This window comes from Aethalodelphis obliquidens, unplaced genomic scaffold, assembly GCF_003676395.1.
Source record: "Aethalodelphis obliquidens isolate GAN/ISIS:26980383/991018 unplaced genomic scaffold, ASM367639v1 scaffold409, whole genome shotgun sequence".
Classification (NCBI taxonomy): domain Eukaryota; kingdom Metazoa; phylum Chordata; class Mammalia; order Artiodactyla; family Delphinidae; genus Aethalodelphis; species Aethalodelphis obliquidens.
In genome coordinates, this window is record NW_020838323.1 from 4,911 (window position 1) to 19,352 (window position 14,442).

Sequence of the window (14,442 nt, forward strand, 5' to 3'; positions counted from 1 at the left end):
GGGGGGGGGGGGGGGGGGGGGGGGGGGGGGGGGGGGGGGGGGGGGGCAGTAGTGGTGTGAGAAGTCCTGTCTTCCCACTATCTGCCCATCAGTCCTTTGGAGGGGAGGAATGTGCCCAAGGACTAAAAAAAGGCCCTGGAGCCAGAGGGGCTAGGGCGACAGACCTTTCATGGGCAAATCTGGAGGCCCTCTTGTCCTCTTGTCACCTCCAGAGCCAAGGGATCAAGGGAGGAGGGGCCGGGAGGGGAGAGAGGTGGGAGGGAGGGTCCCTAGGGAAGGACTCCAAATTTAGGCAGTGGGTGGGTGCAGCAGGATATAAAGGATCCTGCTCTAGGGACAGACTGACACTCCTCTGAACCAGGTAAGATGGGGTTTGGGTGGGAGCTCCATAGCTAGCCCTCAGAGCCCCCAACTTGAGGGGAACGGGGGTGCAGGTCAGTCGGACGCCCAAGGGTTCTGCTAAAACTTGACTTTCTCCAGCCCTGGGAAGTTTCCACTGACAGAGGGGAGGTTCCAAGGGGAAAACCAGAAACCTCTTTTCTTCTCCCATCTGCATTTCTTTCCCTGCATCTGTCCTCTCCTGCTTTCTGTGTCCTGCGTGTGCTTTCTCCATGTTTGTCCCTCCTTGGACGGCTTCCCTCTCTTTGTCCAATTTTATTTTGCCTCTTGGTCTTTGTCAGTAATTGTCACTATCATACGTCTTTGTCTGTCTCTCCTCCTGCCCTTCACAGCTGCGTGTTCTAATCTCCTTGCCTCTCTGTTTCCAACTCGGATTCCACATCCCACTCCTCTCACTGTTACTAGCTCTGCATCCTTTCTTTCCTGTCTCCCTGCCTCTCATCTGCCCGACTGCCCATGTCGGTCTGTCCCACTCGGCTGGCTCTCGGTTTAGCTGCCCAGCTTACTTCTCCCCACGGGGCTGCCTCCGTTGTTCCTCATTCTCCTTGTCTATTCTTCCCTCTGCCTGGCTGTACCTCTGTGGCTCCGCCCATGGTCCAGAGTCTCCAGGATTCTCTGTGAAGAGATCGCCGGGTGAGAACCACCCCAATTTTCTCCTGGAAGCCAGGTGGCTGCTCTCCTCTGAGCAGCTCAGCACCTCGCCTTAGCAAACTCTAGCCAATTCCACCCCACGCAGACCCCTCACAGATTCTCCCTCAGCTTCACGTCAGAGGGCAAGGGAAGCAGAACCCGAGTTGGGGAGGGCTGGACCCAGGCCAGGTAGGGAGGTGAGACTGGTAGGACCCAGGTGGTGAGGGGTGGGGCAGAGAGTCAGGGGCAGAGGGCAATGCCGCCCACTGAGGCCTGGGCCCTCCTGTCTCAGCCGCAGAGGAGGGACAGGATGACCGATGCCCAGATGGCCGATTTCGGGGCGGCGGCCCAGTACCTCCGCAAGTCAGAGAAGGAGCGTCTGGAGGCCCAGACCCGGCCTTTCGACATCCGCACTGAGTGCTTCGTGCCGGATGACAAGGAAGAGTTTGTCAAGGCCAAGATCTTGTCCCGGGAGGGAGGCAAGGTCACTGCCGAGACGGAGAACGGCAAGGTGCGTGGGGCACAGCACGGGGTGGTGGGTGCAGGGTGGAGCCACATGCAGTGGGAGCTGAGGGGCTCTGGAGAAGAGCCAAAGCCAGCGGGGGTGCTGGGTGACCCCCTCGAGAAGCCCAGCGTCTGAGTAAGAACTGACCTTTCTTGTTAGGTCTGAGCAGGGGTGACGAGGCCCCACGCCAGCCCGTTGCCAGAGAGGATGCTGGCGGCCGAAAACCTCAGCTGGTTTCCTCTTCAGAGGGGACTTGTAGATAAAGAGGGCATAGACACAGCATCAAATGAAGCGCCCTTCTCAAACCTGCGTCCCTCCACTCTGCCTCAGTTTCCTCCATGAACCGAGTCTCCCCAATCCTCCCCAGCCATACCAAGAGCAAACTTTTACCGATGAACGCAAAGAGCAGGAACTCTTGAGTGGAATGTTCAGTCCAGAGCTGACGACTGGCACTCAGAAATCCACAGTCCTGGTCCCTCATGCCGGCCACGAGAACTGCCACTGGTCAGCAGCAGTGGCTCAGAACCTCTGGGGACTTTGACCCTGAACCCAGCTCTGCCACTAGCAGCCACCATGCTGGCAAATCATTTAGTTATTCGATCCACAGCTTTCTCTGCTGTAAAAAATGCTGGAATACCTGCTTGCAGGATCTCATGACGTCAGGGCACGGCAAACTGACCAGTGGAGATCGAACCATTTGACAGTGACCAATGAAGAGTGTAGGGTAGATGGGTGAGATGTTTTTCCATTAGTGGCAAGGTTTGCCCTGAGCAATTGATGCCCTGAAGTACTGCCCCCAGGAGTCAGGGTAAGGTGTGTGTGCACAGGCCAGAGAGTGGCCATCCCTAGACAATTAAGCAGGGACTGAAAGGTGATGCTCATCGGCACAGGGTCTGGGGAACTGGCAAGACACAGGGACTCTAGGACAGTCTCTAGAAAGGGAGAGACAGTGGGCAGGTAAATTATCTGGTGTCATGGGAAGCTATGGGCTAGGGCCCAGGCACTGGTGAGAGAAGAGCTAGGGGAACGAGGCCAGGTCACAGCCTGTACTCTGGGAGGAGGTAAGTGGGTAAGGCTGGCAAGGGTCCTGGTGGGAGTGTGGTCACCCCTGTCCTACTGCCCCACCCCCTCCCCAGACGGTGACTGTGAAGGAGGACCAGGTGTTGCAGCAGAACCCGCCCAAGTTCGACAAGATTGAGGACATGGCCATGCTGACCTTCCTGCACGAGCCTGCAGTGCTTTTCAACCTCAAGGAGCGCTACGCAGCCTGGATGATCTACGTGAGTGTGTCCTGCACACGGCGGGCAGCCTGTCCTGCACAGAGTCCAAAGTAGGCCGGGGCGATTCTCTCACGGGGAGGGGGTTGGAACGCTCCCAAAGGGCTCTCTGCCCCTATCCCATCCCTGGTCAGCTGCAGGAAGAGAGGAGCCAGCTGGGCTGACCAGGGACTCTTCTGCCTGTCACCACTGCCCATCCCAGGCTCTCCCTTCCAACTTCTCATGACTGCCCTATCTCCCATTTCAGACCTACTCGGGCCTCTTCTGCGTCACCGTCAACCCCTACAAGTGGCTGCCGGTGTACAACGCCGAGGTGGTGGCCGCCTACCGGGGCAAGAAGAGGAGCGAGGCGCCGCCCCATATCTTCTCCATCTCCGACAACGCCTACCAGTACATGCTGACAGGTGGGCTGGCTGCTCTGACCTGTGGCCCCTCAGCCCCACATCCGTGGACCTGGGCCCTCAGCCCTGACCCCATTGCCTCTGCTCTTTTCTCTTCCAGATCGGGAGAACCAGTCAATCCTCATCACGTGAGCAAACACCATCCACCCACAGAGGGGCGTGGGCTGGGGGGGACCCAGGCTGATTCCTGGGGGTGATGGGGTGGGGAGGAAAGGTTTAAGGCGGAGACTGCAAGGAACTGGGCTCTCCGAGGACTGCCGGAGTGACCTACAGTGCTGGGCAGACTCTGCAGGGAGCTGGGCCCCGGGGGAGGAGATTAGATGGCTGGGACTCTGAGAGAGGAGGGTGCAGTGCTGAACTTTGAATGGAGGACGGTGGGAATCTGGCTTCTGATGGGTCCCTGTTGCCCCCAGCGGAGAATCTGGGGCAGGGAAGACTGTGAACACGAAACGTGTCATCCAGTACTTTGCCAGCATCGCAGCCATAGGTGACCGTGGCAAGAAGGACAACGTCAATGCAACCAAGGTGCCGGGTGGGCCACAGGCTCGGCAGAGGGGAACTGGGGGGTGGGCTGACCAGGTGACCCTTAGCCCTGCCCTGGGAAACAGTGTGGACTGCACCCCTGAGCCCAGTGCTCGAGACCTACCTGGCAGGAGACACACACTCTGAGGGTCTGAATATGACCCATTGGAGCTGCAGACCCCCCAGCAGTCCATCCGGCCACACCCCCGGCCTCCCCACCACCACCTGGAGGTGGCCTGGAGATGCAGCCCCACGCTCTGCTCCCTCTGCAGGGCACCCTGGAGGACCAGATCATCCAGGCCAACCCCGCCCTGGAGGCCTTCGGCAACGCCAAGACGGTCCGGAACGACAACTCCTCCCGCTTCGTGAGTGCACCTGACCACTGCCAACTGGCCTCACGCGGCCTCAACAAAAAAAGGGGGGTGCAGTTTTGCCAACAGTCACCCCACCGGGTTGATTGTCCTGCATTTGGTTTTGGGATATCAAATAACACACACACACACACACACACACACACACACACACTCCAAACCCTCCCCACTCAGCCTGGCCTCTGCGTGCTGGGAACTCAAGAAAAGAGACCCAGAGCTACCACAGCTGTTCCAGAGCCGAGTAACAGGGCTGATTTGGGCCACATTCTAGATTTTCCTTATGACTGTTTCCAAAGCTCTTCCACACTGGAAGTGGAAAGAGAGCGTGGGCGTTGGAGCCAATTCCCCAGCATTCCATCTGCCCAGTAAGTCCCCACACCTCTCTGAGCCCCAGTTCCTTCATCAGTGAGACAGAGGTAGTAGTATCTACCTTGCTGGTTATTGGGAGGATTACAAGAGATCATATCAGAGGTACAAACAGGACACATTCTATCAGTGCTCATTCCTGTGTCCTTTCTTTCTTTTTTAAAAAAATATTTATTTATTTATTTAATTGGCTGACCTGGGTCTTTAGTTGTGGCACGTGGGATCTTCATTGTGGCATGCGGGATCTCTAGTTGTGGTGTGCAGGATCTATTAATAGTTCCCTGACCAGTGATTGAATGTGGGCTCCCTGCATTGGGAGAGCAGAGTCCTAACAGCTGGACCACTAGGGAAGTCCCCTCCTGTGTCGTTTCTGCTCAGAGATCCCTGGGTGGCATGTGGGGATGGGCATCCTCTTCCCTGTTTTACTGATACTAAACTGGGATTCCAAAGAAGTCATTTACATTTCCAGAACCGTCCAGGGCATTCTGGGTTGCGATGAGGTCCAGGATCTCTGTGCGTCTCTTCTGGCCAGTTCTCTCACTCTTTGTCCCATCTGCCCCCAGGGGAAATTCATCAGGATCCACTTTGGAGCCACTGGAAAGTTGGCTTCTGCAGACATAGAAACCTGTGAGTACGTGGGGAGTGCTGCCCACACCTCTGGGTCCTCCACCTCTGCCTTCATTCCCGCCGGATGCCCCACCTCAACATTTCCCCTCCATCTTCTGTCTCTGTCTACATTTGCCTCTTGGCTTTAGAATTCTTCTTCCTTTAAACCGTATCTTTCCCCGGGCTCTCTCCACTTGCCCTGAGAGCCCTTCTCCCCTGACCTCCACCCTGTTGCTGGCTTGGCTTTTTCCCTCCTTACCTGCCTCCCCGCCTTTCCTCACTTCAGATCTCCTGGAGAAGTCCCGGGTGATCTTCCAGCTGAAGGCTGAGAGGAACTACCACATCTTCTACCAGATCCTGTCCAACAAGAAGCCAGAGCTGCTGGGTGAGCCCAGCCCGATGGCCCTGCTGCCCCCAGCGCCCTCCGCAAGCCCGCCTGTGCAGGGCAGATCCCTCCTCCTCACCCGTCCCGCCAGACTTCTCACCCCCCCTCCTTCCATCTGCCCATTGCCTTTCTCTTCCTCCCTCACCTTGGACTCCCCTGTGTCAATTCTTGCCTCCCTTTCCACTCTTCCTTGCTGCTTTACTCCTTCTCCTCTGCATTTGCCTCCCCTTCTCCCACCTGTCATTCGCCCACCATCCTCCCACCCTGGGTCCTCGCCGCCCACTTTTCCTTTTCTTCTGGGTCCTCCCCTTGGTCCTTGCTGACGGTCCTCCTCTCTACCTGCTCCCGCTCTTTCCTTCATCCCACCCCTGCCCCCCACCGTGCCCCCTCCCACCCCCTTGTCCCCTGCCCTGTCCCCCGCCTGGACAGACATGCTGCTGGTCACCAACAACCCCTACGACTACGCCTTCGTGTCTCAGGGGGAGGTGTCCGTGGCCTCCATCGACGACTCCGAGGAGCTGGCGGCCACGGATGTGAGCTAGGAGGCAGTGGGCGGGTCCCGGGGCTCCTGGGCCGCCTGCCCCGCCACCCACTCTGCCTCTCTTGCCCTGCCCCAGAGCGCCTTCGACGTGCTAGGCTTCACTCCTGAGGAGAAGGCCGGCGTCTACAAGCTGACGGGCGCCATCATGCACTACGGAAACATGAAGTTCAAGCAGAAGCAGCGGGAGGAGCAGGCGGAGCCCGACGGCACTGAAGGTTCGAGGACAGGAGAGCAGGCGCTGAGGAGGCCTGAGGGGATGGGCGTCTGCCCGTCATGCAGAGACGGTCCTCTGGGAGCACGGTCTCCCATTCTGTGTCCTAAAGGGGTGCCTTTCAACGATTTTTTTTTTTTGGCTGCGTTGGGTCTTTGTTGCTGCGCGTGAGCTTTCTCTAGTTGGGGCGAGCGGGGGCTACTCTTCGTTGCAGTGCGCGGGCTTCTCATTGCGGCGGCTTCTCTTGTTGCGGAGCACGGGCTCTAAGAGCGCGGGCCTCAGTAGTTGCGGCACGTGGGCTCAGTAGTTGTGGCTCGCAGGCTTAGTTGCTCCGCGACATGTGGGATCTTTGCAGACCAGGAATTGAACCCGTGTCGCCTGCATTGACAGGCGGATTCTTAACCGCTGCGCCACCAGGGATGTGCCCCTTTCAATGATTTTTAAGGAGTTATGTTCACAGTAGCGATGTTAGGACCTCGATAGAGAAAGTGGAAAGAAACCAGGAATAGGAGAAGCAGGTGGTTGAAAGGCTGTGCTTTCTCCCAGGGCGGGCTCAGCCCCACCCCAAGTCCACCTGGCCCAGGCTCCAGGCTTTCTTCTCCATTAGAACCTAGCCAGACGCCACCCTGCATCCCAGACAGGCTGGCTCCCAGAGGACCTGAAGCTTGTGGGTGGGTGAAGGCAGGGACATGGGAGAAGTGGGCAGACAAGGAGGCACCTCTCAATCCCGCTAGCTTCTCAACCCAACTGCACAGAGCAGAAGTGAATTGGGGAGATTTCCTTCTGCACCCAAGACACCCCCAAGCCCAGGAAAGCAGAGAACTGATCTCTGCACACCCCCATCACTAATGCAGTGTGTATGTGAGGGATGCCCAGGCCTTGGGTGAGCCCCTCGCAGCCTCCGTGCCATGTTCTGTTTGGGAGGCAGGAAGCCAAGGGTCAGGACACAGCTCAGGGCATTGGCACATCGCTGGGCCTCAGTTTCCCCCTCAGTGGAATGGAGCGAAAGCCCTTCCCAGCTCCCTCTAAGGCTATCTCGAGAATCCTTTGAGAAGGAGATGTGAAGGGGTGTGAACAGGGCTGGACAAACGCTCAAGAACGTTCCTCTTGGCCCACCTTCAAGGACCCCTTCTCCATGTCTGTCCAGATCAAATGCCAAGTCTCAGTTTCACAATAGCATGTTGCCAGTTATCACAAAACTCTTGAAATTCAACCAAATAAATTCCTTCTAAATAGATATCATATGTTGGATGGCACATTTGGAGAGCTGGGGATTGGGGGAGGGTGACCAACATGCTGTTAGGAAGCTTGATTTCCCAGCCGGCCATGTTGGCCAACAGATAGATTCAGGGTAGAGCAGGCCCAGTCCTGGGCTAGATCCTGGGATTGGGGACAAAGGAGGAAAGAAGCAGAGGACAGCATCAGCCACAGTGCCTGCCCTGGAGAGATGAAGGGATGCAGTGTGGTAGGAGGGCCTGGGGTGAGGGAGGGGCCTGGGCTCCAGCCTGACTCGGGCACACACTGGCTGTGTCACCATTGCAAGCCTTGTGCCCTTCAGGCCTCTATTTGCAACTCTTTTTTTTTTTTTAATTTATTATTTACTTTTGGCTGCGTTGGGTCTTCGTTGCTGTGCGTGGGCTTTCTCTAGATGGGGCGAGCGGGGGCTACCCTTCGTTGCAGTGCGCGAGTTTCTCATTGCGGTGGCTTCTCTTGTTGCGAAGCACGGGCTCTAGGTGTGCAGGCTTCAGTAGTTGTGGCACACGGGCTCAGTAGTTGTGGCGCACGGGCTTAGTTTCTCCGCGGCATGTGGGATCTTTCCAGACCAGGGCTCAAACCCGTGTCCCCTGCATTGGCAGGTGGATTCTTAACCACTGCACCACCAGGGAAGTCCCTATTTGCAGCTCTTTAACGAGAGAGGCAGGACCTGATGGTCCTGGGCAGGGAAAGAGGGTCTGCTGAAAGTGCTTGCTTATCCCTTTCCTTCTCCACCAGATGCTGATAAGTCCGCCTACCTCATGGGGCTGAACTCAGCTGACCTGCTCAAGGGGCTGTGCCACCCTCGGGTGAAGGTGGGCAACGAGTACGTCACCAAGGGGCAGAATGTCCAGCAGGTGTACTACTCCATTGGGGCGCTGGCCAAGGCCGTGTACGAGAAGATGTTCAACTGGATGGTGACGCGGATCAACGCCACCCTGGAGACCAAGCAGCCGCGCCAGTACTTCATAGGCGTCCTGGACATTGCCGGCTTCGAGATCTTCGACGTGAGTGGGGAGCCCCGGGGCCGGGAGAACAGTAACTCACTGGTTCGCACAGGCAGCCAGTGCTGGCTGAGCCGGCTGCAGGCCAGGCGCGGGGACGGCGGTGTGCTCTGGTGGAGACGGTCATGTGTCTTCAGGGCGCCCTCCCTCCCCGCCCTGACAGGGGAGGGGAGGAGCCAGCTGCACCCCTTGCCAGGCTGGACGCGGCCCTGGGCGCACCGCATGGGCCACAGACAGCTGCCCGCCTGACCCGCTCCCCTCCCCCACCCCCCGCTCTGTAGTTCAACAGCTTTGAGCAGCTCTGCATCAACTTCACCAACGAGAAGCTGCAGCAGTTCTTCAACCACCACATGTTCGTGCTGGAGCAGGAGGAATACAAGAAGGAGGGCATCGAGTGGGAGTTCATCGACTTCGGCATGGACCTGCAGGCCTGCATCGACCTCATCGAGAAGGTGCCGCTTCGGCCCCTCCGCCCGGTCCCCTTCACCCGCCATCCCAGACAAAGTGGCAGCCCTGTCCCTCTACACCCAGGAAACTAGTCCCAGAACCCCAAGCCCTGCTTTCACACACTGTGACATCACAAGCGTACACAGGTCCAGCCCTTCCTTCTCTCCCCAACACCTAAGACCTTGTCCTGTCTGGTGGACACCTCCCAGGGTCTTAAGAGGGGGGTGTAGTGAAGGTGAGGGCTCCTGCCCCCTCTGACACCCCATGAGAAGTGTCATTCGTGGAAAGAAACTAGGCTGAAACTAGACATGTCGGCTTCCCATCCTCTCCCTGTTGGCTGAGGATAAGGCTGTGTTCAGCTCCTCTTATCTATGGAGGTTCCTCAGAGGAGACAGGACGGAGCTGGTGGGAGGCTCCCAGTGCTCACTTGCTCCCGGGGCTCCATTGCTGATGGAGGCCAGAGGCCGCAGCAACTGCCCCTCCCCCAGCCCAGCCGCGGCCAGTCAGAAAACAGGGCCTTCCCCACAAGCTCTGCATAGTTATCCAGGGTGCTCCTCTTCCAGAGGCCTCAGATTTCCCTGAAATTGTATGTAAGAGTGTGTGTGGACTGGTCGTGGGCAAGGTGTATATGCAAGTGTGTGTGTGTGTGTGTGTGTGTGTGTGTGTGTGTGTGCGCGCGCATTTCTCTGGGGAGGGAGTCTTTGGATTCGCCAAATTCTCAGTAGGATCCCTGTCCCAAGAAAAGTCAAGAGCTGCTACACTTTCTGAAGTGCAGGACATTGTGCAGAACCTGGATCCCGTTAACCGTTCCTTGAACGATTGTTACCCGTCATATAGGCAGGAGTCTGGCCTGCCCTGTAGTCTGGTGCCTCTGACACATTTCTGTCCCAGCCTTCACCCCGTGCTGGGGCAGGGAGCCATTCAGGAAGAAGGGGCTGTTCTTGAGCCCTGGGGGGCCGGGGGCTGGGGATTGGGAGTACAGGGCTCTTCTCTGGGTCCACTGGGGCAGAAAGGTTACATTGCCCAGATCTGAATGTATTCGGATTTAGGTTAACTCCAGGAATATTGGCTTCCTGTATCGGGACACGAGGTACCAGTTCAGGCTCTCTGTGGCCTGCCTGCTACACTGGGCTGCAGTCTCTCCTCTGTCGGGGTATGGGACTCTGCAAGCCTGGGAGTGCACTCAGTGATGCTCTCCCCCTCCCCACCCTGCCATCAGCCCATGGGCATCATGTCCATCCTGGAGGAGGAGTGCATGTTCCCCAAGGCCACTGACATGACCTTCAAGGCCAAGCTGTACGACAACCACCTGGGCAAGTCCAGCAACTTCCAGAAGCCGCGTAATATCAAGGGGAAGCCGGAAGCCCACTTCTCCCTGATCCACTACGCCGGCACGGTGGATTACAACATCATAGGCTGGCTGGAGAAGAACAAAGACCCGCTCAACGAGACAGTAGTGGGCTTGTACCAGAAGTCCTCCCTCAAGCTCATGGCCACACTCTTCTCCTCGTATGCCTCCACTGATGTCGGTAAGAGGGCAGCCCTGCACTGCCAGAGCAGTTCCGGAGGTGCAAGGGGCCAGGATCCCGCTGCTTCAAAGCACACAACTCTAAAGGCAGGAGGGAGCCCGTGAGCCACGGGAGGGGGTCAGGAGATCCCACAGCGGCCCATCTCTACCCCTTCTGTGGAAGTACCATTTTGCCCTTTGGGTTATGGACGTTGTTGTACATGCTGTGCATCTCTTCAAGACTCTGAGCAACTGAAGATCAGTGAGGGTGGCACGCACATCACTGCAGCAGGCCTGGCATGGAGCCGTGCCTGCAGGAGGTCACAGTAAATGTTGAGAGGATCACTGAACATACAGTAGAACAAACGAGCCTCCAGTTCAGAGAAGGAAGAGAAAGGGTGTGAACTGAAACGATGAGGGTAAAGTACAAGAAGAAAAGTAGAAAGTGGAAAGATGTAAGCATGGGTAGGGGTTAGAAGGGAATGGGAAGAGAAAGCACAGATGTTATTTCAATGCCTGCTTTGTGCCAAGCACTGGAAAGGCACGCTCCATGCTTGATCTTTTCTAATCTTCTCCTCCTCATGAGAAAACTGAGACTTAGGGAATAACTTGCCCAAAGTCACACATCTAGTGAGCAGCAGAGCCTTGTCCCTACCCGAGGGCTCCTCCGTTTTCAAGCCCTTGTTCATCATTCCTTCTCTTGTTATTAGGGGACAGCAGTAAAGGCAAAGGAGGCAAGAAAAAGGGCTCATCATTTCAGACAGTATCGGCCCTCCACCGGGTAAGAAGGGCCCAGAGATGCCAAGAGACTTGTGGTGGGCAGGCCCAGCCCAGAGCATTTTGTCTGCACCACCCTAACCTGATGCTCTGAGTTTGGAGAGGAAAGAAGCTAGAGTTATGTGGTCATTTTTGGCATGTAAATTCTATACAAGCCTGAACTCACATCATAAATTATGTATCAGCTCCCTATCCCTTTGAGGGTTCTGGTGACAGGTTGTCTGGGTCCCAGGGCTCAGGGACCAAAGGGATGGTCCCTGTGGCTCCCGACCTCCAACTCTCATCCACCCCCAGGAGAATCTGAACAAGCTGATGACCAACCTGAGGACCACCCACCCACACTTTGTGCGCTGCCTCATCCCCAACGAACGGAAGGCTCCCGGTGAGTGATGCACAAGCGTCTAGTCTGGATAGGGCACTTGGCATCCACTTGCCCTAAGGCTGACCCCCTTCCTCTCCCTTCCTGCCACAGGGGTGATGGACAACCCCCTGGTCATGCACCAGCTGCGCTGCAATGGCGTGCTGGAGGGCATCCGCATCTGCAGGAAGGGCTTCCCCAACCGCATCCTCTACGGGGACTTCCGGCAGAGGTGGGTACCAGGGCCCCCCAGGGCTCAGGGAACAGGGGGAGCATAGGCAGCCTCAGGTGGGAGGGGAGTCTTCAGGTGGCCTCAGATTCTCTGGGCAGAGCAGATCAGTGCAGAACGTGGGTAACTACGGGCACCTCCCTCCCAGGTACCGCATCCTGAACCCGGCAGCCATCCCCGAGGGCCAGTTCATTGACAGCAGGAAAGGGTCAGAGAAGCTGCTGGGCTCCCTGGACATTGACCACAACCAGTACAAGTTCGGCCACACCAAGGTGAGTCTAGAGCCCCTTAGGGTGGCGTTGCAGGATGTGCGACCATGCTGAGTGGACCAGCTGGGAGTTTGGAAGGCAGACCCCTGATTCCTGGCTACCCGTATCAACAAAGGGCTGGAACCCAGGCTTCCTTTCTGTCTTGTTTTTCACATTTCACTCCCAGGTCTAGGATGTGTGGGTAACAGGGCCCTGGGAAGCTGAGCCAGGGTCTCCCACACTCTCCCTCCACCCTGACTACCCTTCTCTGAGGCTGTGGCCCCCTTGGCTCTACCCCTCACCCCCAGGTGTTCTTCAAGGCGGGGCTGCTGGGGCTGCTGGAGGAGATGCGAGACGAGAGGCTGAGCCGCATCATCACCCGAATCCAGGCACAAGCCCGGGGTCAGCTCATGCGCATTGAGTTCAAGAAGATCCTGGAGCGCAGGTGAGGCTGGAGGGAAAGAGAGAGGCACTCCCAGAGATGTAAGAGGCAGACAAGCAGAGCGAAGTGGCGTGGGTCAGGAGACCTAAATTCAAATCCTGGCTGCACCACTTACTAGCTAGCCTGAGCAAGTGACTTTGCCACTCTGGGTCTCATTTTGAATTCTTTAAAAAAGAAAATTCCCCTTAGGGAAATACAAATTAAGACTCCAATGAGATACCGTTTTAAAACACTAGATTGACAAAAACCAAGAAGTCTGACCCACTGCTTATGGATGTGTAAATGTGTGCAATCTCTTTGGAAAACAATGTATCATTTTCTTTTAAAGTTGAACAGTTACGTACCTTTCCACTCCTGAGTGCATTCCCACAGAGAAACTCCTGCACGTGTTCAACATGAGACAAAAAATGAATCTTTATAGTAGCATTGGTCAAAATAGCAAAGATCTGGAAACAACTTGAATTTTCATCCACAGGAGAATGGGTGAATAGTAGTATACTCATTCAGGGGAATATTATAAAGCAATGAAAAAGGAGGGAACTAAAACTACATGGTACAATACGTTTGCACCTTAAGAGCATATTGCTGAGTAAACAAAAGCAAGTCACAGAAGGATACTTATTGTGTGATGCAATTTTTATAAATCTCAGAAATAATTTTTAAAATAGCATATTGTTAAAAGATGCATACACACATGGTTAAAATATTTTTTGAAAAAGTTAGGAAACAAAAAACACAAGATTTGAGGTAGTGGCTGCTTCTGGTGGAAGGACCAGGAAAGGGGATGGGGTGGAGCCCACAGACAGAATCAGCGATGGCAATGCTCTAGTTCTTGTTTGGGTGATGAGTTCATGGACAGTCATTTTGTTTCATGCTTCATAACTTACACATATATTATAGATATTCCTAAATGGAAAATATCATATTTTTAACATGCTTGAGGTTCTTATGAGATTAGAAACACCGAACACGGTAGACATTCTACTGTGGTAGACATTCTACTGTGGAAGTGGTAGCTTCCATAGCTACTAATACTCCAGTAAGGAAGATATAAACTGCCCTTTTGTTGAATTGATCAATCAATAACTATTTATGGAGCAACTCCATGTTCAGTGTGGTTATGCTGAGGTGGGGTTGCCTATCAAGGCTACAAGACAGGGTTCCTGCCGTCAGGTGCCTACAAACTTGCTTAGATGTGCTGGGAGCCGAGTGCTGCTGGCCCCATGATTGCGAAGCGCTCTTTTACAGTGCCCTTCCCTGCCTCCATGTTTCTTTGCCAGGGATGCCCTGCTGGTAATCCAGTGGAACATTCGGGCCTTCATGGGGGTCAAGAATTGGCCCTGGATGAAGCTCTACTTCAAGATCAAACCGCTGCTGAAGAGTGCAGAGACAGAGAAGGAGATGGCCACCATGAAGGAGGAGTTTGGGCGCCTCAAAGAGACGCTGGAGAAGTCGGAGGCTCGACGGAAGGAGCTGGAGGAGAAGATGGTGTCCCTGCTGCAGGAGAAGAACGACCTGCAGCTCCAAGTGCAGGCCGTGAGACCATTTCTCCTCTCCCCTCCCCTGGATTATAGCCCATCTCATCACCAGGGACTGAGTCTCAGAGCTCTGGCTCTCTTTAAGACCCTGGATCTCTCCTCTCTGTCCTCTTCTCCCAGGAACAAGACAACCTGGCTGATGCAGAAGAGCGCTGCGACCAGCTGATCAAGAACAAGATCCAGCTGGAGGCCAAGGTGAAGGAGATGACCGAGAGGCTGGAGGATGAGGAAGAGATGAACGCCGAGCTCACGGCCAAGAAGCGCAAGCTGGAAGACGAGTGCTCTGAGCTCAAGAGGGACATTGATGACCTGGAGCTGACGCTGGCCAAGGTGGAGAAGGAGAAGCACGCCACAGAGAACAAGGTGAGGGCAGCTCTCTCTGGCTCCAGCCCGTGTCTCCTCAGGATTCCCAGACCTGAGTGTG

General features: G+C 55.7%; 1 protein-coding gene across 1 annotated transcript; it reads left to right on the forward strand.

The window, feature by feature from the left end:
• Window positions 1–1,339: 1,339 nt before the first annotated feature.
• Window positions 1,340–14,381, forward strand: LOC113616717 (myosin-6; the record flags this gene model as incomplete). The annotated part of the gene is made up of 20 exons (XM_027100111.1): window positions 1,340–1,540; window positions 2,671–2,814; window positions 3,059–3,215; window positions 3,313–3,340; window positions 3,626–3,737; window positions 4,007–4,099; window positions 5,035–5,098; window positions 5,364–5,462; window positions 5,892–5,995; window positions 6,080–6,218; window positions 8,207–8,475; window positions 8,754–8,924; window positions 10,139–10,448; window positions 11,137–11,207; window positions 11,498–11,585; window positions 11,676–11,793; window positions 11,939–12,062; window positions 12,347–12,483; window positions 13,761–14,016; window positions 14,139–14,381. Coding segments are annotated over exons 1-20 (2,928 nt in total), but the record flags the coding sequence as incomplete, so codon positions are not given.
• Between the last annotated feature and the right edge of the window lie 61 nt (window positions 14,382–14,442).